Source organism: Chelmon rostratus, chromosome 1 (assembly GCF_017976325.1).
Source record: "Chelmon rostratus isolate fCheRos1 chromosome 1, fCheRos1.pri, whole genome shotgun sequence".
NCBI classification, from domain to species: Eukaryota; Metazoa; Chordata; class Actinopteri; order Chaetodontiformes; family Chaetodontidae; genus Chelmon; species Chelmon rostratus.
In genome coordinates, this window is record NC_055658.1 from 8,503,580 (window position 1) to 8,530,878 (window position 27,299).

The 27,299-nt window shown below is 40.0% G+C and overlaps 3 protein-coding genes across 4 annotated transcripts; 1 reads left to right on the plus strand and 2 right to left on the minus strand.

Moving 5' to 3' along the window:
• Positions 1–608: 608 nt before the first annotated feature.
• Positions 609–8,378, minus strand: LOC121606028 (kinesin family binding protein). The gene is made up of 13 exons (XM_041936190.1): positions 7,914–8,378; positions 7,306–7,404; positions 6,530–6,609; positions 6,082–6,140; positions 5,643–5,767; positions 5,250–5,343; positions 4,893–5,005; positions 4,361–4,510; positions 3,959–4,033; positions 2,563–2,725; positions 2,192–2,366; positions 1,905–2,090; positions 609–1,153 (listed from the first exon to the last, which is right to left on the minus strand). The coding sequence occupies exons 1-13, from the start codon at positions 8,367–8,369 to the stop codon at positions 1,015–1,017; spliced, it is 1,914 nt and encodes a 637-aa protein (XP_041792124.1). The 5' UTR covers positions 8,370–8,378; the 3' UTR covers positions 609–1,014.
• A 553-nt stretch (positions 8,379–8,931) lies between these two features.
• On the minus strand, positions 8,932–12,961 carry mpc1 (mitochondrial pyruvate carrier 1). Of its 2 annotated transcripts, XM_041933879.1 has the most exons (5): positions 12,791–12,960; positions 11,585–11,588; positions 11,155–11,251; positions 10,428–10,560; positions 8,932–9,881 (listed from the first exon to the last, which is right to left on the minus strand). In XM_041933879.1, the coding sequence occupies exons 1-5, from the start codon at positions 12,859–12,861 to the stop codon at positions 9,857–9,859; spliced, it is 330 nt and encodes a 109-aa protein (XP_041789813.1). In that variant the 5' UTR covers positions 12,862–12,960; the 3' UTR covers positions 8,932–9,856. The 2 variants fall into 2 exon arrangements, with proteins under 2 accessions (XP_041789813.1, XP_041789820.1); XM_041933886.1 differs by lacking the exon at positions 8,932–9,881 and having other exon boundaries at positions 10,424–10,560; positions 12,791–12,961.
• A 4,566-nt stretch (positions 12,962–17,527) lies between these two features.
• On the plus strand, positions 17,528–25,746 carry ddias (DNA damage-induced apoptosis suppressor). The gene is made up of 5 exons (XM_041935632.1): positions 17,528–17,831; positions 18,502–18,663; positions 19,230–19,338; positions 19,789–20,105; positions 20,759–25,746. Exons 1-5 carry the CDS (start codon positions 17,710–17,712, stop codon positions 22,560–22,562), a joined length of 2,514 nt encoding a protein of 837 aa, XP_041791566.1. The 5' UTR covers positions 17,528–17,709; the 3' UTR covers positions 22,563–25,746.
• Positions 25,747–27,299: the final 1,553 nt, after the last annotated feature.

The following is a 27,299-nucleotide window of genomic DNA, read 5'->3' on the forward strand; positions in this document are numbered from 1 at the left end:
AAGTAATTCCTTTGCCTGTAATACAAGTGCATTAAGATGTTTGACTAGCACAATCCAACTTTGATTTTGTATAATGTTGCAATTGACTTTGATTTTATAGTTAATTTATATATGTGGCTACAAGCATATACTTATTATCTATTATCACTCCAAGAATTTTAATTTCAGAATCTCTTTCAATTTCTGATTTATTTAATCACGAGTTTCATGTTTGAGTTAGTTAAGTGACTCCCAAAGATATTATTTTCTTATTTGCATTCAGCGGTAATATATTAGTCAAACTAACTTTCTTCCACTGTATCTTAAAGTTGTTCCAAATACTTACAACAAAATAATTTTGTATAAACAGCAAATAATACAGCTTTTAGTATTTTGGAAAGATCACAAACATAATTTTTGTCAAAAATAATCAGCAATGGTCCCAGCACTGAGCCCTGGGGAACTCCACGAATAAACTTAGTAGTGATTTATAATTGTAATAAGTAATAAGTCTTTGGAAGTAATACTACCTATTACCCATTCCCCAGGTATCTGCTTTACCAGAAAAGAAACAACCCTCTTACTCCATATCCTGTAGTTTTTTCAATAATACGTCATGGTCAACAGTGTCAAATGCTTTTTTGAGATCGAGAAATACTTAACTCTTTATTTTCGATTAATAAATAACAGAAAATAAGAATGAATCAGATTACATCTTCTTATTCATTTTGAAGAGAGAATATTTGATTAGCTATCCAAAATAAAGTAAACCGACCACACACAATTTTTTAGTACACATAGGACAGCACATATGTACAGCATGTAATGTGTTAAAAGGTCTTGTGAAAGCAGCATGCCCACGGCACACAAAAAGACAAATAAGCCAGAAAGTCAGTCGATCTGCCATCCAGTTTCTCTAATTGTTAGAGCATCTACTGCCTAGAAGGTGGTAAATTTAGACTTAGACTGAAAGGCTCATTTGAAAGGATTTAACACAAATAGGCAACCAAGTCATTCAGTGAACAGTGGCGTTCTTCAGTTGTTTGCAGCCATCCTTGCTTTGAGGCGGTTGATTTTAAGAGGGAGCAGGCCGACCATCTCCTTACTCAGCTCCAGCTCTGTCTCCACAGCTGCTGTTGCCTCGGGGTGGGCCTCACAATACTCCACCACGTATCTAGACAGCAGTTACAGGATGAAAGTGATGGTCAATGCATTATACAGATAAACAACATGGCAGCTGGGAGCATGTGGACTGTAGAACACACTCCTTATTCCATTCATTTTAACTGCTTTCAACAGATCCACATCCACATCTGCCTGTCATTCTATATACCTTATTCTATGTTAAGTGTTTGAAAGTTAAAGAATTTTTGCCATTTGCAGGTTAGCCTGTTGAATTTGGCATGAGCACATTCTGTGGCTAATGTGGCTAGCAGCATCTATTGTAGACCCACATGCAGGAGCCATGCTGGCGTATTTAGTACACAAAAGCCCCCTCTGCTGCATGCTGCATCGGTATGTGGGTCTGTTGCTGCTGTATGTACACATACTTGATACACTGACTATTGTTCTTATATAATAAACTTCAGGTTTTCTGCCAAATAAATGCTGTTGAGATGCCTCATTACATTTACTAATTAACCTATATTATGGGGCAGGGCATTGCTTCCATTTGGACGTAGCCTTGTACCTGATTTTCATTCCTATTTGGAGCCAATAAACATATCCGCTCTTTTAATGATTTTTTTTCTTTCTTAAGATATGTTCCTATACATTGTTAACAGAGTGAAAAGAGGTTGTATTTCTTTCATTTTTGTAATACTGTGATATAATATTATCACTGTAAAAAAAACATTTGTGGTATTAATTTTAGGTCACATCGCCCAACTCTAATCACTGTTAATCAAAAAAATATATATTCATACTTATAGTTTTCCAGAGACTTATTGAGATTGTCCAGCTGAATCGAGGGTAGAGAGCAGATCAGCCGGCTGTGTAGTCGGGCCACTCTGAAGCGGGCCACCAGTGCTGGTCTGACCACCTCCTCCTCCAGGTGCTCCGGAAGCTTCCCCTCTGGAGAACACAGGGAGTCGAGGAACATCTGGAAGTATCTGGAGAAGAGGGGAGAGGATTTCAAATAATTTAGACTGAATAAACGTAGATGCACAGGCACACACGAGTCATCCACACACATACATACATAAACACTTACTTGGCAGAGGCGGCGCAGAGATTGTTAAATTTCTTTATGGTGTGGTTATCTAGAGACTGTGTATCTGCTTGTCTGTTGGCCAGCGCCAGTTTCAAGTCCATCATTTCATTGTAGGTCTCAGCCAACTCAAACATCAGCTGTCTGCGGATCATTAGGTAGTACTGGGAGTTCAAGTCTAGACAGAAAGTGAGAGTCAGATTTAATCAAATATCTGTCATCTTGCATGGGACAGTCACGTTGAACTTTGAGAAGTTATTCTGTTTGTCTCTTCCAACTGCACTTATCTTATAGAATTATAAAAGAAACAAACATTTCTTCAAAGGAACAAACAAAGAAACCCATGCAACTCAAGAACAAAGTTAAAGCAGTACCGTTGCAGATTGGCTCCAGCATGTCAACTCGTCGCTTGTGCATTTTGCAGCGCCGCTCCAGATCCTCTTCAAAGAAAGCCAGGTTCCGGAACAGAGAGCTGTGATCCTGCAAGATCTCTATGTGGTCGGTCACATAGCCGTCCATCTGAAAGTACTCCTTGGCCTGCAAGAGTGAGGGAAAGGATGGAGAGACAGTTCACCATGTTAAGAAACTATACATTGTGGGTTCAACATTTGGGGCACTTTTTCAAATTGAACCTGTCTGAATAATAAAAAAGAAGGACTCCTCAACCAACCAAATCACATTTTTTTACTTTATTGAAAACTATGGTTTTGTCTGGAATTTCTCTTGTTGGCCTTCCATACCCAAAATATTATCTTTGATATTCGACAGACATTCACTCCAGCAGCATCTTCTTACTTAATTTCAGCCAAAGTTTACAGTAAGAGGGCAACTTACCTCCAAGCTGTCAATAAATTACTGTTTGAGCAGTTGACACAAAACCAGTGTCATTTTCAATACCTTCATGCTGCCCCTCCCATATTGGTGAAAATTCTGATAAACTTTTTTGATTGCTAATGCGTAATTAATTTACTTAACATTAATATTTGAATAGAAAATAACTCCAGCATGTTCAACAGCTTCCATGTCATGTGACCCACCATCTGTTCAATGGTCAAATTGGAAAGCTGATTTCCTTCATTCCTTCCATCAGGCTCTGTGGCCTTTTGTTTTATCCAGAAAAACAGAGCCAGGGGAGTGAAACAGTCACACAAAGATTGCTCAGTCTGCTACAGAGTTTTTCTTTTTTAAGTTGATTCCTGTGCCAAAATATGCAACGTCATGAGTCACAATCTTTGTTTTTCATCTTTTCGTTCCACCTTTGTACAAAACTTAAATCCCTGTGGTCAGACAACATTTGTCTGTCAAATCGTGATGTTTTTCACTTAAGCGCATGGCACTCTAAAGCTGCATGTATCAACAGTGTACAGTACATAAATACCAGACATGTTCTCCAACCTTTACCCCTTTGTTTAGAAGAAATCCAGAGAAAACCCTGTGGCTTTAATTGATGAGTCAAGTCAGGTCAAGTCCACTTTATTTGTCCTGCCCAATATCACATACAGTATCTCCACGTGCTTCACAACCTACAGACTGCACTGGGAGGTGAACATATAAGCCAAAGCTCAAAAGCAACTTGTTTCTTATTGAATAGCCAGAATTTTTTATGAGCAATTCCTCTTCTTAAATTCATTTTAATATTCACTTATCTGATCTAATGGTAACAATAATGTTGATATGAATCTCTTCAACTCAGTGTCAGTGTGTGTATGTGTGTGTGTGTGCGTGTGCGTGTGCGTGTGCGTGTGCGTGTGCGCGCGCGCGTGTGCATACCTGTGTGACATAGTTCTGTCCTACCAGAAATACAGCTCTGGCCTCAGTGAAGTCCAGTGGGAACAAACAGCGCACCTGAAAACAGAAATAGTCTGATCTCATCTGCTACAATCGCGCCCTCTGATGATACAGTAATCTGTATTTATTGTCAGATTTGTCCTCAGTTGGTTATGCTTTAGATATATGAGGTGATGCTATAACATCAAAATCTTGTATTACAAAATATAAAAATAAATACCGTTATAATGTCTTATCAATAAAGGGAAGCATTTCTGCAGCTACTGACAGATAATAGTGATTTTTGATAACAAGTAGAAGTACAACCAGATCTTTATCAGTAATTATTAAAACAAAAAACATTTCTAGTAGCACCAGCGGTGGTATCAGACACAGTATATATACCTTCTCTTCTAGGCTAGCAATGGAGTCGAAGGTGTCTTCAGAGCCAAACAACAGAGCACTCTTCCTGCCCTTCTCTTCCTCCTCCTCCTCATGTCTTCTCACTCTCTTCAACTCTTCTTGACGATCAGTGTCCAGTTCTCCAATGTTGTCCTGCTCACACACATACAAGCACATTTTAAGACAAACACAAAACAATTACGTAGACCTAAGCTCAGATATATACAAGCAAGTGGAGAGTTTGACAGTAACTTGGGTATGTAAACACAGTTATACAGACACTCTACATGAACAAACATGCCTGTCACAGTTTAGTCATAACAAAAACAAAAAGGAAAGTTTTAGTGATAAACATTAAAAGTATATATTTAAGCATCATATTTGGTGTGATATTTTTGGGGCAAACTTCTTTTTCCCTAGGTTTTTGTGGGTTGTGCTCTCTCATTCTGCCATGGTGGTTGCCACAAGAGACGTGGATTTGAGTCACATGACTTGTGCTTAAGCGTAAGAGATTTTATATATAACCATACAGTACCTCTAGCAGCTTCTTAGCATCCTGCAGGAGGTTGAGGCAGTATTTGATCCAACATCTCGCAATCTCTGCTCTCTTCTGTCTGAGCTGTTCCCTGCGCTCGCTCTCTGTCTCACCTGGGTCAGACAGAAGGAGAAAAAGATGTTGAGATATGCCAGGAGAGAGGGAAGGAATGATAGATACAGGTCATCTGAACGAAGTGAGGAGCACACAGCCAGAAAGAGGAAGAAAGGTAGGCTTGGTAGCAGAGTTGTAGCAAATTCTTTCCTGTCTGACTCGCTGTAGGTGATTAGTGCTACAGAATACAAAGGAAATAAGCTAATCGGTATTCTTATTTTAAAGATTTGGACAGACACTTACTCTCCTGTGCTGCGGCCTCAGAAGGAACCTCTCCTGCCAAACCTGATATGACAGTAGCCGCCGAGAGGCAATGTCTGCCTTCAAAGTATCGGCCCTAGAAATCACACACACACACACACACACAAAAAAACATACCTGTCATTACTTATACTTTAAACAAATTAGTGCTAGTGAACACTTAGAGCAGATCTTAACATATATGAGCTTTATGATCAAAATTCTTGCCATGTAATCAAAATATTTGACTCCATGTCAAGTCTCGAAAACCACAACGAAACATTTAAGGACTGTTGAAAACTGTGTAAAAACCAAGGCAAAACAGATGAACATCCTTTCAGATGTGATGCTGTAAATGAATTGTTTTCAATCAGTTTAAATCAATCTATGCCCTACCTTAGTGATGTAATACTGTGAGAGTGTGGCAGCGTTCAGAGCCCACTCCATTGGACTGAACTGATTTAACTGTAACTGTCTCTGTAGGGTAGTGTGGCAGTAAGTGGCAGCACGCTCAGTTTCACCTGGGAGACAAAACACTGCAGTTGTTATTGCTATTGTCAAATAACGCAATATTTAACATAACAAAACTCAGCTTCATTACATTCACATAAATAAATATCAATTCAATTCATATTGCCATCCAGAAATCTAAATCTAAAATCAATGGATGTTATTCAACTTCAGAAGACTCTTTGTTAAAATGTTAATGTTAATGCATTATACAGAATTTAAGTTAAATATGAAGTACACTTTACAAAAGTTTTTATGTATCTATTTTTAAATTAATCATTAATATACTGTTTGACATGTTTGAATGAAACAAGATCCGACTCACCAAGGTTTTTATAGACTTGAGCAAGATAGTACATGGTATGGGTGTAGGCCAACTCAAACCTGACAAAGAAAGGGTGAACGAGAGAATGGGTGTATGGGGAAGCCAGAGCATAGAAGAAAAATACAAAAATTAAACCCAGGATTTGTTGAATGAATGACAACCATCATGCAAACTTTGGCATCATAGTATTAATATGAACAGCAAGGAAAGCCTGTAAATGTGCATAAAGTATGTGTGTGGGGATGTGGATTAAATTAGCCTTTATATCTCCCTAAGGAGAAATTTGTCTTGGGCATGATTAACATGCAGCATCATACCTAGATCTATAAACACCAGAACATACACAACAAGAATACTGCACATTGTCCCATGCCAAAATATTACCCTGATACCATATATCAAGATACTGCACATTCCGCCTTAGCAAGAATCGGACTTTACATGTTACCTCTTGGTCCTTTCCTGGTGTGTCAGCAGCTTCTCCTCAGTAGTAAAGTATTCTGTCATATCAGTGGGAGGACTTCCATCCTGAAGAAAAAAGAAAACACAACAATCATTTCTGCTGATGAAGAGGATTTGACCATTGTAATTTTCAATCTGAGCCGTGCTGGCTCCACAATCATGCCCCATTGTGGTTGCAAGACACTAACACTCGTCTGTTCGAAATTTGTCTTTTGAATGCTGGTGTCAACATAGCTACAGCGAGTGACTCACATTTACAGCCAACACTTAGAAAACTGCTACCTTTTTGCGACCTAGTGCACTGTATTCACATTTCATCTTAATTTGAGAGTAGGAATACATTTTAAGTACAATGTAGCACCCTCAAACTTCAGAGAATGCAGAAAAATGCAGTGTGAACAGACTGTGCACGACTTTTAAAAGCACAATGCAATTTGGCTCCCGATGGACAGGTAAATTATGGTTATGTCACACTCCACCTGTTCACGTTGAGGCAAACTGACAATTGGATAAATATCAATTTACCGCTCACCATGGTGTACCCTATCCTTTTTATCGTAATTGTCATATGATGGATGAGTTGTGAGACAAAAATGAAGCTAGAGAACCAGACAGTGCCCTGGCTGGAAGACAACGTTTCTTTATCCCCACTCCTAATGTAGCAGTGATGGTTGTCTTCTGCTGCAGTCTCCCCTTCCTCCTTATTATTATCATCAATCAGTGCGACAGCAGCTTCAAGCAACCAGCCTAAATCAACCTTACCTCCTTCATATAACGTTGGTAGATGGATTCTGCTGTTTCAAGGAACCCCTGAGCTGTCTCCGTCTCATCCCGGCCTGCCCACAGGATGCCCAGCTGGTTCTAGTAACACAAACAGCCAACACATGAGCAAGAGCCATTAGCTCTGTTTACAAGGCTTCATGATCAACCTGATGGTTCTCGCTCACAGTGATTATTGATCACATGTATGACAAATAATCAATAGTTTGATATTTGGTAAGCTCTAATGTATGTAGAAGGGGAGTGGTGGTACAAACTGCTTCCCCACGGGCCTACAATGCTCCCTCAACGTCAGGGAATGGCGTTATTGATGATGGCACTGACAATTTTATTAACACACAGTCAGTTAGCTAGTTGTGGTTGATTCATAGCAGCATCTCAACTACAATATATGATATGTTTTTCTACATTATTTTTATTCAGAAATGTTATGGCTTTAATGGCTTAACACTAGCTACAGCCATTGCCTGTTTATACACGACTTCTAATTAATTGTCTGGGAAAACTGACAGCTAACTTAAGTTGTAGGAAAGCTAACCGACAGTTAGCTTCATATCACTATTATGGGTAACAGTTAACGTCAACGTTACCCTGACATGAATAAACAGCGACACATTCTCAGACGACACTCTGCATTTCTCCAGCAGCTTCATGCAGTTCATCAGATGCTCCTGTCCGGCTGACAGCTCCTCCGTGTCGACGTGGTTGACGCCCAGATAGTACTCCACAGCCCCGATTTTAGCGGCCCGCAGCCCGGCTGGCGAGTCGCCGCTGAAGCCCTGACCGAACACATCTTCCCTCTGCCCGTCCACCGGCGGCTCTGTCGGCCGCTGCTCCCCGCTTTCTCCGCCCCCGTCCTCTTCACCTTCGCCGGCCTCGAAACTCTTCAGCGAGCAGTATATCTCTCTGAGCAGCTCCCTGGCCTTGTATTTGGAGCGGAACGGGTCATTTTCTGGGTCATTTCGTGATTCTACATCAGTGAGGTTTTGGGCGTTGGTGAATTTGTCGCAGATAGCTCTCCATTCACTACTGCCGAGAGACGCCATGTTGGTCTTCTTCTTTGTGGTTCAAATCCAGCTGGGTCCGTTTTATTGCACTACTGCCACCTCCTGGAAATAGTTTGACTTTCTCTTTCAATGTCAATGTTTACTGGAAAAGTCATTAAGTACAACACCCATTCACCACCAAAATGTATACTGAGTACCACTGACTGGATCCTATTTGTTTAATGTTAAGTATGAAGAACATGATGAGATAAACAAATGTTTGATATAGTAGTCCAGTTCTCAGCAATTGTTTTCACATTAAAGTATAAAAGCTGGGGTGTATACATAAAACATAAAAAACTATATATGTAATAACCCTCATTCATTTCCAGTTAATTTGATTTGGACTTCCTGACTTTGTTGATGTGTTTAGTGTTAATTTAACAAGGACATTAGGTTGCAGAGCAAAGTTATGAGTGTAAATATGGAACAGTGGCCTCCTCGACATTACCATGGTGATATCTGACATTGTAAAGGTTACCTGATCCCTGACAATGGCCATGGAACAGGACTTTGAGACAAACAAAGCAGAACTTGCAAATAAATCCCTCACTCGCTGAACTGTGTTCAAGTTGGTTATAGCCAGTTTATTTCACAAACCCAGACGATCAAGTCATTAATCAGGGACAAAATAATGTGACTTGCACAATGACAATAAATTAATTTGAATGACATATGACAACAACACACAGTACATGTTTGGTCAGCACTGACAGAAGCAGCTTATCTTGCCAAGTCATGGAGGTTTATAACCTAGACAGTCTCACTTTGAATAATCATTATTTCTTATACTTCAATGTATACTGTGATCCCCATACACACACACTTAGTTTTCATTGTACAGCATGATTTCTTGCTCCAGGGCATAACAAACAAAAAAACACTCTCTGCGTGTCCTCTGTGCCTAAGCAAAGGTTAATGAATGAAAGTCCACATGCAAAGCCACTGATAGTCTGCCATGATGTGGTCAAATTTGCCCCAACTGATGTCAGACTGAGTTCTCTATGAAATACCATTAATATTTCAATTACTAAGCAGATAAGAAAGTAATGGAAATATTAATGCTGGTGACATGAACATAGATGACTGGTGAATAATGATTGCTTCAGCCTAGTTTCAAAGTGTGCAACAGCCAGTGGATCCAGTGTGCAAGGCATCTGTCAGGCTGGTTAGCTGAGTGTACATTCACCCACATTATGTTTTTGTGTCATGTTGAATATGGCAAAAATCTAAAAACAAATCACAACAGTTGACCTTAATTTTTGGAGGAAAGCATCAGCATTTCCTGTCCTTGTAGTTAAAAGTGACTAAAACTTTATGAGAGTGACATCATGGTAACATCAGGTTAGAAAATGGTGTAAGTGCCACATTTTCAATGAGTAGATAAAATGTTTAGATGAATGGGTTCCAATGTCCTGGTTTAGGTGCCTCTTGAAGCAGCACGCTGCCCTCTGCAGTGAACGCTCTGCATCTGCTTCACTCTGCCACTAAGATTCCTTCTTCTTCTCAATGCTGAAATAATATAGAAATAGTCAAAGAGTGCAAACATGTCCGTTTTATTCCATGGCCTTAATTTAAAAGATAATTTCAGCAATTTTTAAGATGGATCTGATTATCCTAAATCTCACTATCATATGCAAAAATTATAAAAGGATGACATATACTTGTTTTGAACACACACACTTTATAAAAAAGCAAATGGTATAATAGTGGCCCATTAAGGAGCGAAATGGAGAGAGGAAGGGAGGGAAGACGCCAACAGCAGAAACAGCTCCTTCCTCTCTCAGAGCAGAAACAGCCCATCAGTCACGTGAGTTAAATGTTCACTACATCAGAACTTACTCTGAAAAGGTGTTTGCACCTCTCATTATGTACAATAACTCTTTTTCAAAAATGGCAAAAAAAATCTCAAGTAGGTGTAAAAACTTTTTTGAAAATTGACGAAGTTTGTTTTTTAGTTAATTTTGCAGTTTCCATAAAAAAAAATCATCAAAAAGAAAAATACACTGATGGAAACACAGCTAGTAACAGAAAAACACAGAACAGAATATTGCTTACTTGTACTTGATGAGACGACTTCCCTGGATTAGCTGCGCAGTCTCATTGGTCAAATGGCAAGCAAACAGTAGCCAGTTGCGTGGCTGCACCTTGTAGGCAAACCTCATGAAGAGCAGTGAATAGCAGGACAGAGCTGAGAGGAGGGAGAAAACACACAAGCAATAGTTAATCACTGCACTGTCTCCTTATCAACCACCTACTGCTGGATAATTCTAACTACTGATCAAACATGCAATGTCAATATGCCACCTAGATTTATTGCAAACAAAACAATAAATTATAGAGTAATTAACAGTGCAAACTTTTCATTTATATGGACATTAGGCATCTAAATAGGAGGGATTCTGAAAATCATTTCAAGTCAACAGATGAAATCTTAAAGCAAATCCTAATTCCAACATAGACATTAACCCCCTTCTCCAAGGCTGCACAAGCCTGATAGTATAGTACAAACTCATTCTCAGTATAAACTCTTCTGCCTTTTTTTTGTTCCTGCAAAGAGCCTTTTGAGGCAAAAGTCAAAATCATTCAGAATGTAATACAGAAAAACTCAAAGGAAATATCCAACTGATGCTGCATGAAGTTTACTTTAAATACTCCTATTTCTAAGTATCTTTGAGAAAAAGTAGAAATTACAACCCCAACCCTAACAAAGTTAACTAGAAAAGGACGTGGGCCCCACATGTGTACATCTCTGTATATCAGTACAAGTGTCTGTGTGTTTTACCGAAGGTCATCCTGCCACTGATAATCTCAGGGCTCTTCTTCATATCTGTGATGGCAGCTATAGGAAGACCCCAGTTCGCAACAGGACCCCAGAAATGCTGTACAGATACAAAGAAAGTGATAAAATATCATTTAGACTATAAACTTTATATGGCTTGAACATTCATCTTATTGTGAATCCCATTTAAATAGTACTGGTGTCGAAAATACATGGGAGAACAACATGATAGTAAAGACGTGAAAATTCTGAAAATTATACACCTGTACACCCTCAGTGGCAGTTTAATAGGCACCACTATATTGTACAGCACAAATAATCAAAGACAAACAGGAAGAAAGACAGATAAACCAGCAGGAAGTAACCAATGAGGAGAGACACAGATTGAAAGAGATACACTGACAGATGACGATTAGAAAGGATGAGTACTTACCGTGCTGTTGGATGTTTTTTTTTTTTCATTTTCAGGGCCACATAGAAGAGAAAAGAACATAAATAAAGATAAATCATATTGATATGAGCTAGGTCACACAAGAGTTACCACAACCTAAAATAGGTCATGGGTCTGTTATAGGGAGTGAAAATCACCTGCTTTGTCTTGCTTTGCTTCCACAGTTCTAAATTAGGTTATAAAGGTTACACTTTAATAACTGGATGAAAATATTTAACTACACTTTAAGTCAACTGTCTACCACAGTACTCACCATACAAGGTGGCAGACTTATTCATTACAGTATTTTCTACAAACTTCACTCAAAAAATAACCTTGTTTTGTCAGAAAGCCAAAGAAACACCACAAATGGTCCCAATCATAGTGTGTGTCTCACCAACATCTATAGTGGATTTTCTTGACTTTCAACTGGATTTTCAAGACATTACAGGCTTGGCTCCTCAAAAACTAAGCCTGAGATACCATCTTTATCTGTGCCACATGTAAACAAACATAGCTCCTTGCGTCACTGTGTCATAATTTAGCCTTTACTCTAGATTTCAAGCATCCTGCAAGTCTGTGGCAACTACACACACCACCAGAGCACGATGTAAACATTAACCAGCCTCTTGACAACATGTCAGAAAGTAATAAAACTAGTTTGCCCTTAGGTCTAAAACCATATTCGACACTGGCCACAACTTCAAAGTGCAATCTAGGTCAAAACTGCTGGAAATTTACTTAAGATACATCGCTTCCCCGCGAGCCTGTCAGAGCCTCTCGCGAGTTACGACCCACTTTAAACCCAGTTTTTGTTTCTAGAGCAACTGACAGCATCTCTCTCCCAAGTAAAGGCTGGTGGTTTAGTTAGAAAATGTTTAACTTCATCCAAAGTCTTCACAGCATTTACAGTCAGTCTCAAAAACTGGAGAAATAACTTGAACGCTAACGTACAGAAAGCATAATCATCCTTGAATAGTTGCAGAAAAAAACGACGCCAATGCTGCAGACACTAATGTTATCGCACAAATTGCTTAAAAAGTGTGGCGGATTTTTTAAATAGTGATTATATTTTAAAACGCTGGCTGACTGGTCAGGACAGTGCAGTCACCTGGCTGTAAAGCATGAGCTAACGTTACTTAGCGAGTTAGCAGTAACCTTTAGCATGCGCGCTAAGACAAAATACAGTTAGCAGCTTCCTGTACGTACCTCATCAAATAATCCCTGAACTCTTTGCTTTTCAGGTGGTCAATAGCTTTCCGTGCAATTGCCCCTGCCATGGTTTAACGCTGCGTTGGTGTCTGCTTTGGTCGAGCACAGTACTCTCTCCGTGTTGAAGGGCGACTGGCAGGTTAGCTCAGAGGACGACTGGTCTAATTTCCAACCACAACATTGCCGTTTTACGACACTGTCGCAATTAACGTTACGCAGGGTAACCTCAGACGGCCGTCTGTCTGGAGTGGAATAAGATTAGATTAGAAATATTACTACTGTGGGAAGCATTTAAACGATAAGATTAAAGCTGTTAAACAGGAGTAGAAAAAGGTGCCCATGTCCTTAATTAAATCCCGCCTAAACACATAACAATAGCTATACAAAATACAGCAACAACATAGTGCAAACTTTGTTCAAGCCAGAGGAGTCCATGAAGTCCACTGAAATCCATTTATTCGTTTTTTTTCTTCACATGTTTCATTGAGGTTCCAAACTGTTTGAGTTGACATTTAAAGGATAAAAACAGGGTTTGGAGCCAGTTCACTTTGATTTGTGGATGTGAGATTTACCCAGAATGATTTGCAACTGAATTACGGGCACAGAAACGTTCACCTCCAGTCCACAAACTACAAGATCCAACATCACATCAGTACATCAATCTACACATTTGTATTTCTTGATCAAGCACTTCCTAAAACACACAAGCGTAAGCACAGTGAAAACAACAAATTACTGGAAAAAGTGTTTACTGTCTACAAAAATCACACACGGTCTGTAAAAAAACAGATGCATGTAGGCATAGTGTGTGTGTGTGTGGGGGGGGGGGGGGGCAATAAATGTAAGAAACTTTGACAACTACTACTAAATACTTTTAGTATTTTTCGGTGGACATGAAAGCTCTACAGCTTACTTTAAAACTACAGTACGACTGAATGCTGTCTGCTGTGTTAGGAGATAACAAGAAAGAACAAAACCAATTAAATAAAGCAAATGTTCTACCTCATCTATTTCATTATCACATGTTATTGCATTTCTAATTATGTTAAAGTCATTGCAAGAGTGCTATATTGTTTTACATTTCTTGGAAATCTAGTTCTGATCTTGAAGGATCTTTGAGTAACATCCACTGGATATTAAAAGTCACCCTAAAACTGTTGGAAAAGCACACACAGAATAATGCACATACAGTCAAGTTCCATACAAAAAAGGAGCAAATGGACCAGTATCCAGAGTTGGTTAAGGCCTCTCAACATTTTTTTAAACTTAAGACATTATGCCATCATTTTGACATGTGTCATAGTTATCACTTGCCAGTATTAATGAAAAAAGAAAAAAAAACATTGCATGTATTGCAAATGCAGCAGCACAGGGCATCACACCACTCAGTCACTACTTCATTGTACTGACCTCTGGGTGCAGGTTCAGGTCCCTGAGGTGCAGATGGGTGTACTTAAGCAAAAGCCTGGTACCTGCAGCCAGAGTAGCGCTCCACATGGTGACCTGCTGACTATGAGTCTTCTTTTCATGTGGTTTGCTTGTCATTGTTGTGTTGCACTTCATGTATTGATGATGTGTGTGAGGTGTAATGTTGATTTTCCCTGTGACACAGTGCTGTGAAAAATAATTCCCCCAGGCACAATAAAGGCTAACTAGCTTATTAAATATACATGCTCATAAACATACTGACATGCAGTAATTTGTCATGGTTAAGGAATTTTTTTTTCAGGAGCATTTTTGTACAAACAAAAAACAGAAACAGTATCTTGATAAAACAACAAATGCATCATTAAATTCAGTGCCAAATGTAAATACAGCTCCAGTGATTGCTCATACAATGTATATAGCGTAATGCCTTAAAAATAATAAAAAGAAAATGAATACAATAAAAAGATAACCTACTATAAATCCCAGAAATCCAGAGGATGCAGGTGTACTAAAACAACACTAGGGGGCAATATGAGGATTTACGTCAAAGGAAAGCAAGAAAATGAAGACTCGAGAGTAAAACTACTGACTAAACTATGAAACATAATCAGGAAACAGAACCAACAGTTTTATTTGACCATGCTGTAAAGCATACAGATGTTGTCTGTTTTAAATTTTAATCTTTATGCTGGCCACACAGTTTGTCATACATGTGTTTGAGGACCAAGATTGAAATCACTATCAACCCTTCAAGTATACCTCAGATTATACAACATACAGAATAGACAAAGCTATCCTCTGACCCAATAGTTCTTATCTTGTGTCACTGTCACTGACTTGACAGCTTCCTAATGACTTCAATGACTGCTGATGTCTGATCATAATCTGACCACAGGTACTCAGCAGCTTGGTATGTTATACAGCAAGTACCTGCATGGCACAGAGACAGGCATAGAAGTTACTTGTTTACAAAATACTGTAGATGAGGTGTGAATTAACCTCTTAGATACAGCAAGAAATATAATACAGTTTTATCAGTGAAGTTTAAAATGCAACTATTTGCAACCCTCACACTTATAAAGGGATAATACGTCAAATCGTGTTTTTGGCTTAGTCTTCTGCTACCAAGTTGGTAAGAAAAAACAGCAATTAAAACCAAGGCTATAAATGCTAAAGCAGAAATGTATTGTGAGATGAAACATGACAAAAACAACTTTAAGTAAAATCACTGAGTCATCATACAATGATTTTTTCGCTGTTCTTCTTGCTTTTTTTACCTGGAGTTTTATGTTACGTAATTGAAATTAAAAATTCTAACAAGTTAATCAAGTGATAATGGCTCTCCGTAAACTGACCCATTTTATTTATTAGAACTAAACACAGTAGTGATTGGCAATTGGCTCAGTCCTGGCCTCGCAAACCTCATGCTTCAGTCTTTGTTCCCAGTTGAATTATTACAAACTATTCCTCATGGACTAACAGTTGAACATTTTTACTTTCTCTTATTCACAGGCTGATTCTGTGGAAAGGAGAAATGTTGCTGTCCGTGGCTTTGTGGTGTCTCAGAGACAAGGAAGAGGATCTCGTCAAATCGGACACTTGAGTTCAGACACACTGTACTTTGTGTTACTCTCAATTTTATGTAAGATGACTTAAGACACTGACATTGATTCTGACGGACTTAACACCAGGATCCTCCACTAAACCAAAATGAGTGAAATTTAAGTGGGACAGGATCTCCCTTATCACATCTATCTCTTGAAATAACTCTTGTCACCAAATATGTTCACAGATAGTTATTACATACAATAAAGTAAATATTTCAACAATACTTTGGTCCATCTTTGAAATGTATTCACTTAAAGACATGAATTATTATTGGAAATTAAATAGGAAATAAAAAAAACAGAGAGATATGTATATATACAGCATGTCTGTTATTATTAAAGCAAGTAGACCAATCACCAAAAACTTCATTTATACGTGCCAAAGACTATTATCTTTTTATAGAGGTGAGTTATTTGACCAGTCACTTCACCCTGATGTCACCAGGCCCCAACAGGTAACTAATGTAGCCAGCACTTCAAACAGACAAATATAATGAGGCAATGTAAAAACAAAGGGTTATCTATGTGTGTGCAGAGGACACAAAGATTAAGACAAAAACTATATTGCATTGAACGCTAACAGGTTCAGAAGACATTCTTTGTCATTTTAGACAAACCCCATGTATTTACTGTATATATTTTAATTTTACCTTTGACTAAAATTGATGGTAGATGATGAGAATATGAGCCAACATGACACAGCATTGTCCAAATGATTTCACTGAATTTAACTGAAAATATCTGAATGAATTAATTAAGTAATTAATTGTACACAATATAGATAGATATAACATATAGATAAAATATAGTGACCCAACACATTAAGTTCTGAGGTGTAACTATGCTCTCATCCACAATTCTGGATTCAGGCACAGTATTCAATGCATGGCAAGCCAGCTGCATAACCAGGACATTTCTTCTGTTCCCTGCATTGTTTGTCCTTGCAGTAGAGATGTGGTAGATTCTGTACCGCTGCTGCTTCTTCATACATCACTGGTTCCATGACTCCTGCAATCAACCTTCAGCATATTCCCACAGCACTCCAAAACACAACTGCACTTTGGTACATGGGTCTTAGTGCATGCTGCCTAAACTAATCTTCAGCTGGGAGCAGTTGAGAGGCAGGTATGTCTGAGGTGGATGCCAGTACATTGCTCATCTCATCCAGGCTGGTACACATTATTCTTCTGGCCATACAAAATGAGGGACTGACATTTGGTTACAGATTTGTTGGCAAACCAAAGTGACTTTGGCCTTTCATCTCCTCCAAGTACATCTGAAGTTTTGCAAAAGCAGTCCTTTTTCCTAGTTTGAAAACAACTGTTTACAAGCTCTGCTACACTGCCGCTCACTCTCCGATGCTGTGAGGAGAGAAATGAAGATTGATCTCAGAATCAGCTGCTTTCTGCTGCCCATTGGGACCAATGTCAATGGATGGGACAGCCCTGTATGAGGTGATCACAGTGTTGCCCAACTCAGCCACATCCATATGAACTTCAGCCAGTTAAGCCAGTGTTATTGTTGGTTAAAGTAAATGATATTGTACAGTTGAGAGGTAGAAACTAATACATGGTTATAGTTCTAAAAACTATAGAACAAACAACATATCCTGTAGAGGGCAGCATTGCGCTTTACAGTGTAACGTAAAGTCTGCCGGAAATTCATTCGAGGAAGAAGAGTGAGCTCACACTGCCGAGGAGGCATTACAAATGGGAACTGTACTTGTTGTGTGTGTGTGTTTAAGCTAGCCAGATTTGGTTTATATATAATAGTTGTTGTTGCTGAATATTATTATTATAACACTCATGCGTACGTATTGTAAGAAGTTTCGGTGGGCCTGCTGGCGTTAGCCGCAGCTGAAGTGATCTGTCGGCAGGCTAAATGTCTGTCCGGCGGGCTGTGGTGGACTGTGCCGTGCTGTCCCAGCAGGACGCCTGCGTCTTCTACCCGTGCTGTGCAGGCTGCTTCTCCAGGACTGATGTTGACCAACAGGACACGACGAGGTAAAAACACAAACGACCAACCAAGAGATTAGTTTCATTTCTGAGGCGGAAACGGTGGGTTTTCAAAGCCTAACTTACATCGACAGTGACTAAAAGGTCCGACTTAACTAGAAATCAATGCCAGGACTTGTTTATGTCAAGACTGCAGCTGGACTGGGCTCTAATCGAAATCATATCACTGATAGCTTAAATTAATTTTGCCCGGAAAACGCAAAACCTCAACTCCAAAACAAGAACAGTAAAGCAACAAAACGGGAGAAATATGAGATCAGGAAAAGTTTCACTCACCAAGATTTTAATTAAATAATTAAGTATATCAAGCCTCAAAGAAGCCACAGTCCAGACTGAAAACAGCTTTATGACTATAGAAATTCCAGTGTGAAGCATGAAGTTAGTCAGAACCAGTGATAAAACCTCAGTAAGACGTTTTAAGATAATTAAGGACAAACACACTTGAAAGTGAATTGCTCTGACATAAAAACGTCCTGGTGAGAAGATAGATCTTGTCAGACACTAAACAAGCATATAATGCCTTGATTTAAGATAGTTCATCTTATATCACATTTTTAGCAGTATGTAGAATGATAAATGGATTAACCCTGTATAACTCCCTCCCACTCACTTACACCTGGACATACCTCCGCCTGTCTTCCCCGTCTACCCAACGCAGATGCAGATGTCCCAAGTGTGGGTACAGCTGTCTGAGGGAGCAGGTTGATTACAGATATCGTCTCTCTCTGAGGGTGACCCGGGATGGATGCATATTTGGAGTAACAGTATTTGGCACCTGCTTGAACCCATTCTTTGGCATTCATGCGAGTGGTTTACAGAGGTGAGCGTGAAAAAAGGTTTCTTTCAAGCACCTCAGAGTTTCTGCAGTTTGTCACTCTGATGTATGAGCATGCTTTTTTTTTGTTTGGATCGAATTTGACACTTGTTGGTAGTGTAATCAACCGCACACAACCCAAATTATTTCAGAATTGTTGAATTACTGGCAAGTTAAAGGTATCTTAAACATGATAAACAAGTTCAGTCACCTGTTGTTGCTCTGAATCTGAAGCATCACATCATTCTGTGCTGACCTGTTCCACATACCGCATTGCTCCTGTGTCTGGAAGCAGTGTAATATGTAGCAGGGTTTCCTCCAGTGGTTAATCAAAGGTAGTAAACCACCCAAATCTTGACACATCTTGTATTATGATCTGATCAGTTTGGTATATCAGTAGAAGTGGTTATTTCAAGCGAGGTGGCCTATCTCTGCTATAAATCACCATGGTAAACCCTGTGTTGGTCAGAGGGAATACACTTGTTAGCTTCATTTTACCAGTGTTTAGTGTGCCATTTTTGCCAGTTAAGTGAAAAGCGGTGTGGATTTCTGTTGTGTGTGTGATTTTGTAGGTTGGTGGAGAACTCGGATGAACCAGTTGGAGCCTCAACCAGATCCATGTTGTTGCGAAAGGCTGTCGAGGACTGTTTCATTGGCAGACATTTCATCTTTGGTATAAAGGTACGATTGCCATTGGGTGTTGGATATCTTAATGGGTTATGCTCAGCTCACAGAGTGAAAAAACTGAATTTCCCCAAGAGGGATTAATAAAGTACTTTGTCCACATTGCTAATGACAGTTGTCATCGCCAATTGTCATAACAGCTCTAAGTTGTAACAGTATTGTAGTTACTGTCCCTCACAGTAGTGCTTTGTTAGGAACAGTGTAATAGCTGTTAGGGAATTCTCAGTGTCTGTGCCGTATTAACTGAGGTAAATATACTTTGGTTTCTGATTAAATTGGGGAAATCATCAAAACTCACAGTTGACCCTTTCAGGTTTAAGACTTCACGCACAGTTTTTGTCAACTATAATCATACGTACTTGAACATGTCCAAATTTTGTGTTTTCTTAAATTTTGTGTACTTAGGCTGCTTGTTCTCAACCATCCCTGGTCTTGTCTGTCCCTCAGGTAACCGGTACAGAAAATTGGCCTTGGTTAGGAGGCTCTGTTGTTAATGGGTCCAGCAGTAAAGACATGGTCCAATTCATCGCCAGTCAGATGTTTCTCCCCAAAGCTGCAGGACTGGAAGGCTGCACGGTGGTCAGTTATTATCACACCCTTCTTCAGAAAGCTGCAGAATGTGAGCTGGGCTCCACTGATCCCCACAAACCCTCCAAACCCCCAGCAACAACCCCCCTGCTGCTGATTCCTCACTACTCTCCAGCCAGCAGCTTCAATAATGGAACACTTTGTGCCTCTGGTCTTCTTTTGCAGTCACTGCAAAGGTAATGATTTTAAGAAGCTGCTGATAACTATTGCTTTCAATCTGATAATTCTCAGTATTTTAGATCAAGGGCAGACTCTGCAGGAGTCAGAAACAAATTAGACATTAATGGGAAATAATGAAACAGACTCAAATCAAAGTGAAGACAACACAAATTCTTACAAGCTCACAAGTTTGACTGATGAGCTTGTAACTATGCCTCAAAAAGTTTCTCCTAACTTGAATTTTTTTTTTGTAGAGGACAAAAACACAAATCGAATGTTAAAAAAAAAAAAAAAAAAATGAAGGCACCAAAATTGGTCTTTATTTTCCAAGTTGTATAAAAATTGTATAAAAAGATTTTAAACCAGGAGACGAGTCTGTCCTCTGTCTTATATACTGACACCATGTTTATGTTCTGTATCACTCTTTTGAAACTGTCTTTAAGTCTTCTGTTGATCCTCCCCACAGTATCGACGGCATACTGTAAAAACCAGGCTACTTTTACATGCTTAATGTCTTTTACTTCACATATGCCTTTCATTTTTTCCTTGCATTTCAGCCAACGAGTTATAACATTTGATTTATTTTAGCAAAAGCTGAGATTTGCAGCCTCCTGTGTCAGATGATGTCACTGGATGAATTTCTTGACAGTTACTTTTGTTTCCGTCCTAGATCCCCATACCAAGACTGCTCCCTTTCTCCCACTCCTCCATGGCAACAATCACTAGGACTCGTTACTTCATCTGCAGAGCAGGAGGAAGGCTGCAGTACCCAGGACAATGGAGATGAGAACAGCAGACACACAGACAACATCAGAACACCACATCATGCACAGAGAGGCAGCGAGGAGGACCATAAAGTCACAGAGGAGACAGTGCCGCAACCTCCTCTTTCTTTAGAGTGCAGTTCTTACAACCATCCGTCGTTTGCCCAATACCCACACTCATCTATTGAGAAAGCTGTTGGAAACACCACCATCCTGAACACATGGTTCAGTCCCTCCCCACCTGGCTACAACAGCTCCAAGGTGAAGGGGTTTTCTGTTAGACAGCCCGCCGAAACATTTTTGCCAAGCTCCTTGGCTTGGGAGGATTTGCCTTTGTCTGAGAGTCTTACAGAGTTTTTATGTGAGGGAAACAAACATTTTGACACTGTTAGAGGAGCAGATCCAAGTGTAAATGTGCAAAATCAAAAGGAAGCAAGAAGAAACAACCTGGAAATCAGATCACACGAGAAGAAGTTATTAACTGAATCAACATCTGTTTGTAACACACAGATTACAGACAGTCACTCATGCATATTACTGGACCTCACTAACACACCTGCACCAAATGGAGGTGACAGACATGATTTATCTGACCGGATCCCTGCTGGATGTGAAAACAAGAGTCAAGCCACAAACATTTGTTCCCATGGACGCAATCAGGAAGATGAGAAAGTTAGTTGTTTTGAAAACGAAGATGAAGAGCAGCTTGAAGGGAATACCTACAATTGTTCAGCAGACCTTTTCAGTAGTTCGCTCATGATCGATATGAACACAGACACGCTCAGCATGCATGCAGAAACTGTGAGGACGTCCACAGAAGCTCGCCCACAGCTTTCCAAGACAGATAAATGGCACCTGAGCAGTGAAACAGTTCATGTACCAAGTTCGACACCAGACAAACAGAAACTGAAAAGTCATAAATGCATTAACAGAGACAGTTTAATTCCACAAGATCTTGACTTTATCCCTCCCTCTCAGTCTACTCCCATTGTAAAAGTAGTTGTTTTATCAGGGTCACCTGCCTCATCATACAGAATATCTGGTGAATTCAGTTCACAAGCTGACAGTCAAGATTCTTGTGCTTTTTACAGAAATCTGCCTGAAGTGGACAGTACAAATCCAGCCAAAACCCTCTCTTCTCTTCTTAAACTGAACTGTGTCGGTGGTAATCAGATGTCCAGGTGTGGAAGAGAGTCTACAAAAGAAAACCTGTTGTGGAGTACGACATCCAGCAGGCACAGCCAGAGATCTACCCCAAAAAGGAGGTTCCGGAAACCAGACAGACAGAAAAGCCATCTGCTGGCTCAGCAGCTCCCGAGGGTCCAGAAGGGGTCTCTAAACACAGGCTCCACAGGAAGGATCAACCACAAATGTGACTCAAGTGATTGTGATGTGACTGTGTGTGATTATGAGGACGGCGAAGCAGTTATTGTTCCTCCCACTCCTGCTGCTAGAACACGTCAGAGTGTGAAGCTCAGGAGAAGAAAGCAGACTGAAAACAGCCGCAGTGATCTGGGTTGTATTTGGGAAAATGAAATTCACTGTAAAAGAACTCTGTTGGCTCAACCTCTCACATCGTCACAAAGAGGTCTGGCTTGTGACAGTGAGACTGTTGATGAGGCCAGTCTGGGTGGATCTGATCGTTGCCTCCTTGATAATGAGAACAAGGCATGTGATTGGTCCAGAGATCTGTTCTCTGACTCTTTCTGAGAGGTTCTGTTGCAGGTGGACTTTAGAAATTATTCCAGAGGCTTTTCAAATTTATTTCAGGCTGGCAGCCCAAGTTATGATAGCCTAAAGAGTATTACTACTACTACTGCTGCTACTAATAGCTGTACTGTTGCTGAAAGTCCAACTCTAGAGCACATAGTAAACACTAAAGATAGGAGAGAGGCTGTTGAAAGGCACCACAGGAGAAGCCTTACCTCCCTGCGTTCTACTATTTGCACATTTATCAGTTAAAGAGTTCAGCTGCTTCAGATGAAGCATACAGCCATGTCTTCATTGACAGACATTTGCAGTAGACTAAGTTGTACTAAAGGTCTCAAGGCCAACTTCAGCAACCTTCCCAGAGGAGTGAATGCTCTTACAGCACCAAAGGTGGGCAACTCTTACTAATGCCCAGGGTTTCATGGCAGAATGTTTGGATGTCCACATGCTTTTATAGATTTATTTTGAAAAGAAGAATCTTCTACACACGGTGCACTGTTAAAAATCAAGGCTTTGTGAACGCTACCAAAGTGAAGTGACAGTTAAAGGATGATATGTGTATGATTGGGTGCTGCTGCTACGTCCAAGGACCATTACAATTAAAATGTTCAAATTCTTGGCAAATATTTATTTTTCTTTTCTTGCACTTTAGTCTGCATTGGTGGATTATAGAGGCAGACAGGAAATACTGGTGAAGAAGAGGTATGATGGGGAGCAAAGATCCCGAGCTGGAATCAAACCAGGGACATTGCACTTTGAAGATGTGGTATGCGTCATCATCAACCAAGATGCTCTGTTACTCTTGAATCTCTAGCTCTCCAGTCTAAATTGAATCACTGCTCCTGGGTACTTCTGTTGGCAGCAGAGTCTTTAAGATGACCCGCTGTTCTGCAGCTACTGTGTGTCTTTTTGCAGGAGTGTTAATGCGGTGATGAGTTCGTTCAGTGTCATGCCAAGGAGCTAAGAATAGCGGCCACCAAATATCATGACTGCAATGTTCTGGATGTGTGAGTAAAAGCGGGAGAGCAAAATGAAGATGATGTTACATGAGTTAAAATGGAACTGGGACAAGAAGTAAACAGCTGGAGCTTTGTACTGTATGTGTTACAGAAGCAGGGTTGGTATGCAGTCAGCTGGGTATGGCACGGTGTGTCTATGTGGAAGTAACAGCATCCTATTTGGTTGCTCGTTTTTATTTGAAGTACCGTGTGTACATTTTTTCATCATGGAAACTCTTGAGTACTTCAGAGGTGCACGTAAAAGATATTTTGTCATCATACATGTCATGACCATTTATTGGGCCTTGGAGCCAGAAAGGCTCCGAGGACTTGTTTTTGGCCAGCATACCTCAGGGATGGCAGTGACTGAAATATCTCAAAGACTGTGGGATGGATTTCCATGTAGTTTTGTTCACACATTCATGTTCCCTCAGAGGACGTATTCTAATGACTTTGATGGTCTAATGACTTTTTACCTAGTGCCTCCAGCATGTCAGAATTTTGGACATGATGTACTGGCACAGACACGCATGGTGCCCAGAGGATGAATCTTAATGGCTTTGAGGTTCCCCATCATTAGGTCAAATTTTAGTTAGTCCAATACTCTGAATTCTCTATCTAAGGGTGTTTTCATACCTGTAGTTCGTCTGCTCTGGTCTCAGTCAGTTGATAATTTTAGTGAACTTTGTGTGTTTTCCCCTTGGCCTGGTTTCTTTCACACAAGCCAAATACAAGTGATAACGCTTACTTCCCTCTGTGGGCAGACATGCCTGGGATGGGAGGAAGGTTCTAAAGGAGGTCCAGTGGCCAAATATAACATACTTCATCGCACCAGTCCAGGTTGGTTCATTCTCCAGCTATTTGCTAGCAACTATAAAATTTGCTCATCTGCACACCACTACGCAAAGCACGCCTGGCTCTGAGAGACATTTTGCTCAGACTTGCTGAGTGCATCTAGTCGATGGATTGTATTGAGGTCAGATCATGCTTTCATACAAAATGGAACTGAACCAAGACCACCTCCTCTCAACGGTCTCGGCCTGGTTGTTTGGTCTGCAACAGGGTTCAGTTGACAGCTTTTACACCAGCCCTAACGAACGGCACTAACTGGGCAAATGCACCAGGAACCAAACATGTGTGAAAGCATGACAGTTTGATTTTCTTTGCTGAGAGCTGCTAGCATGGCTGTAGATTCTTCTCTTCTGTTAACTTTGCCAAAAAGTTGGGCACTTAAACAAAAATCTTTGAGTATATTTATAAGCCACTGAGCTGTGTTACACCTGTTAAGAGCACCAGCCCCTGAATATGATCCAGTTGTACAAAATACATGTCTGTGTGGTGTGTTCTTGCAGTGCATCTGCTGGCAGAGACATCATGTTTAATCCACTTTTCAAATGTGTGGTTGCATGAAAAGGAAGGCCCTGTACCTTGTGCTGGAAAGTACAGTCGTACAGAACGTTAGCTATGGGAGCCCTCAACAACTTTAGGCTGTGTCGTTTTGATATTTGGTGTGCGTGTGCCAGAGAAGTTTGGCTCCAGTTGCCTCAATAATAAAAATAGTATATATGACTTCAAGTGTCAGTAAATTTAACCACTGCAAGTGTCAGTTCATGCACTTTGGACAATCAGCCCATTCGGATTTTATAAGATTTGAGTTTAAAGTCTGATCTGATGTTGGTGCTCAAAGAAATACCCACCCCTCTGAAGAATTACTTGATTGTTTAATCTTATTACCAACTTAAACCTAAATGTGATGCAATGGATGTTAAATGCAGACAAATTAAAATGCATGCTATTTTCAAATGGAAAGTGTTAACATTCATCTTCCTAAGATCTCAACTGCTCACAACACACAACCCAGATGATAAAGAAGTTGTGATGTTGGGTAAATCAAAGCAGAATGCTGGTGATAGTATCATGATTGGGTATGAAAGGAGCATCCTGGAAAGGCTCAGTCGCTCACAGGCGAGGTTGGAGGGAAGTTCATCACTTTGTGAACACATGATGTATAACGGATGTTACTCCATGGGAACATATAAAACCATTGTCAGTAAACACAATTCATTTGCAAATGATTGCATTTTGTTTTTATTAACATTTTACACAGTGTCACATCTTTTTTGCAGTCACAGTTGCATATAAATCTCTCATTGGGCTGGTTCCTTCTTTTCTGTATACACACATGTATAACAATCAACATCAATTTGATCTGCACTCTAACAATGTTCTACAAGCCTTGATCCCCAGAGTTAGAACAGAATGAGGATAATTTTCCAGTTTGGTCTCAATAACTTAGGTGCGCTTGAAACTCTCTCTTTGAGGCACCTTTTTAACTTTTAACTGATACAGGATCTATGTGAGTACTGAGCTGATGCATGACTAACTGTACTCACTGATAAAATCTGAGTTTTAAATAAGGATTGACATGACTGTTTTTTGTAAATAGGCCCTCGGGCTCTCGGTGCATTATAAATACAGTCCCAGAACATGATCCGTTCCCAAAAGCTGCAGCTGTGTGTGTGTGTGTGTGTGTGTGTGTGTGCCAAGGGAAGACCCTCTCTCCTCTGCTCGCAGCTAGTGCAGTACGTGAGCTATGTCACCAATGGAAACAGTCAAAGCCACTACCTGTCAAGCATATGTGTCACACTTTGTGTGTGTCTTTACTTCTTAAATTGTACCATAATTTCTTTCATTATTATTATTATTTTGTTTGTGTGTGTGTTTTATATAGGGTAGGTGCATCTGATAGCCAACCAAATGTTGCAGTTCTGTTGTGGGTACCTTATATTGCATTCTTGCACCTTGTGCCCACATGACGTGCTCACATACCAAAAGCATTTTCGTACATATAACGCTAATGTTGGGCAAAAACTCTGGACTGTATAAAGCAAAATACGAACATCATTATTCTGTTTCTGTATAAAGTATTGCAGCTGACTGCAGATGAGTCTCTATACAGTAAACAAATGACTGTTCTGTCAGTGTTTTTCAATGGAAAGCGAACCTTAAAAAAGGGACTGTTTTTAACTCATTTGCAATATATTTTTGTGTACATGTTTGGCAGAAATTAAGCACCAAAATGAGTTGCGTAGTAAGTTGACTTGTTAACTAATCTGTGCCATATGACTCATTTGAATTGGGTCGCTGTGGTTGTGGGTGTTGCAGCAGTGTTTCCATTGCACAGTTTCCAGGGGAAAATGTACTACTGGCCTGTGGACAGCGAGTAGTGTGGCTGTAACATTAGAGTGCTTTAGAGACTAAGAGCCGTGACAAGCACATGGTGTGGAAGGGTGGAGAGATGGCTTAGTATGGAGTTGTCAACAAAGCGTCAGCCGGGGGCCGTCTCATGCTCTGACACTGGAGAAGCTTCCCTCTGAAGAACTGAAGCGCTTAGATAAAACACAGCTTTCTTCTACGGTGCATCTATGATAGCTAGCATGCAACTATCAGTCCAGAACAAGACTCAAGTGGAAACTGTGGGTTCAGGTGTTAGTTCTCCACAGATCAAGCTCACTGCATGCAGCAGACTGGTTTGAAGCTGACCGTGACCCCTAACCTCCCTGCTGGAGAAAGACAAAAAAATGAAGCTTCTTAAGAGAATTAAGTCAATATTCTATTCCAAGTATGAATGTCAGGCACTGATTTCCTTCATAATGACAACTTGGTATTTACTGCATAGTTGTGTTTTTCAAAAAATGACTTCCCTGATGCCATCTTCTTGTGGTGTTAATGGAAACAT

Bases quoted from the DNA above. Each gene is read 5' to 3' on its own strand.
- mpc1 (XM_041933879.1), bottom strand. From the start codon at position 12,861: ATGGCAGGGGCAATTGCACGGAAAGCTATTGACCACCTGAAAAGCAAA. The intron at 10,561-11,154 runs GTAAAACACACA...CCCTCCTCTCAG, and splicing joins CAGTGGCAGGATGACCTTCG to CTCTGTCCTGCTATTCACTG. The intron at 9,882-10,427 runs GTAAGCAATATT...ATATTATTTCAG, and splicing joins AGTCGTCTCATCAAGTACAA to CATTGAGAAGAAGAAGGAAT.
- LOC121606028 (XM_041936190.1), bottom strand. From the start codon at position 8,369: ATGGCGTCTCTCGGCAGTAGTGAATGGAGAGCTATCTGCGACAAATTC. The intron at 6,141-6,529 runs GTAACATGTAAA...TTTCTTTGTCAG, and splicing joins CACCAGGAAAGGACCAAGAG to GTTTGAGTTGGCCTACACCC. The intron at 2,091-2,191 runs GTAAGTGTTTAT...CCTCTTCTCCAG, and splicing joins CTCTGCGCCGCCTCTGCCAA to ATACTTCCAGATGTTCCTCG.
- ddias (XM_041935632.1), top strand. From the start codon at position 17,710: ATGTCTGTCCGGCGGGCTGTGGTGGACTGTGCCGTGCTGTCCCAGCAG. The intron at 17,832-18,501 runs GTAAAAACACAA...TACCCAACGCAG, and splicing joins GACCAACAGGACACGACGAG to ATGCAGATGTCCCAAGTGTG. The intron at 19,339-19,788 runs GTACGATTGCCA...TCTGTCCCTCAG, and splicing joins ATTTCATCTTTGGTATAAAG to GTAACCGGTACAGAAAATTG.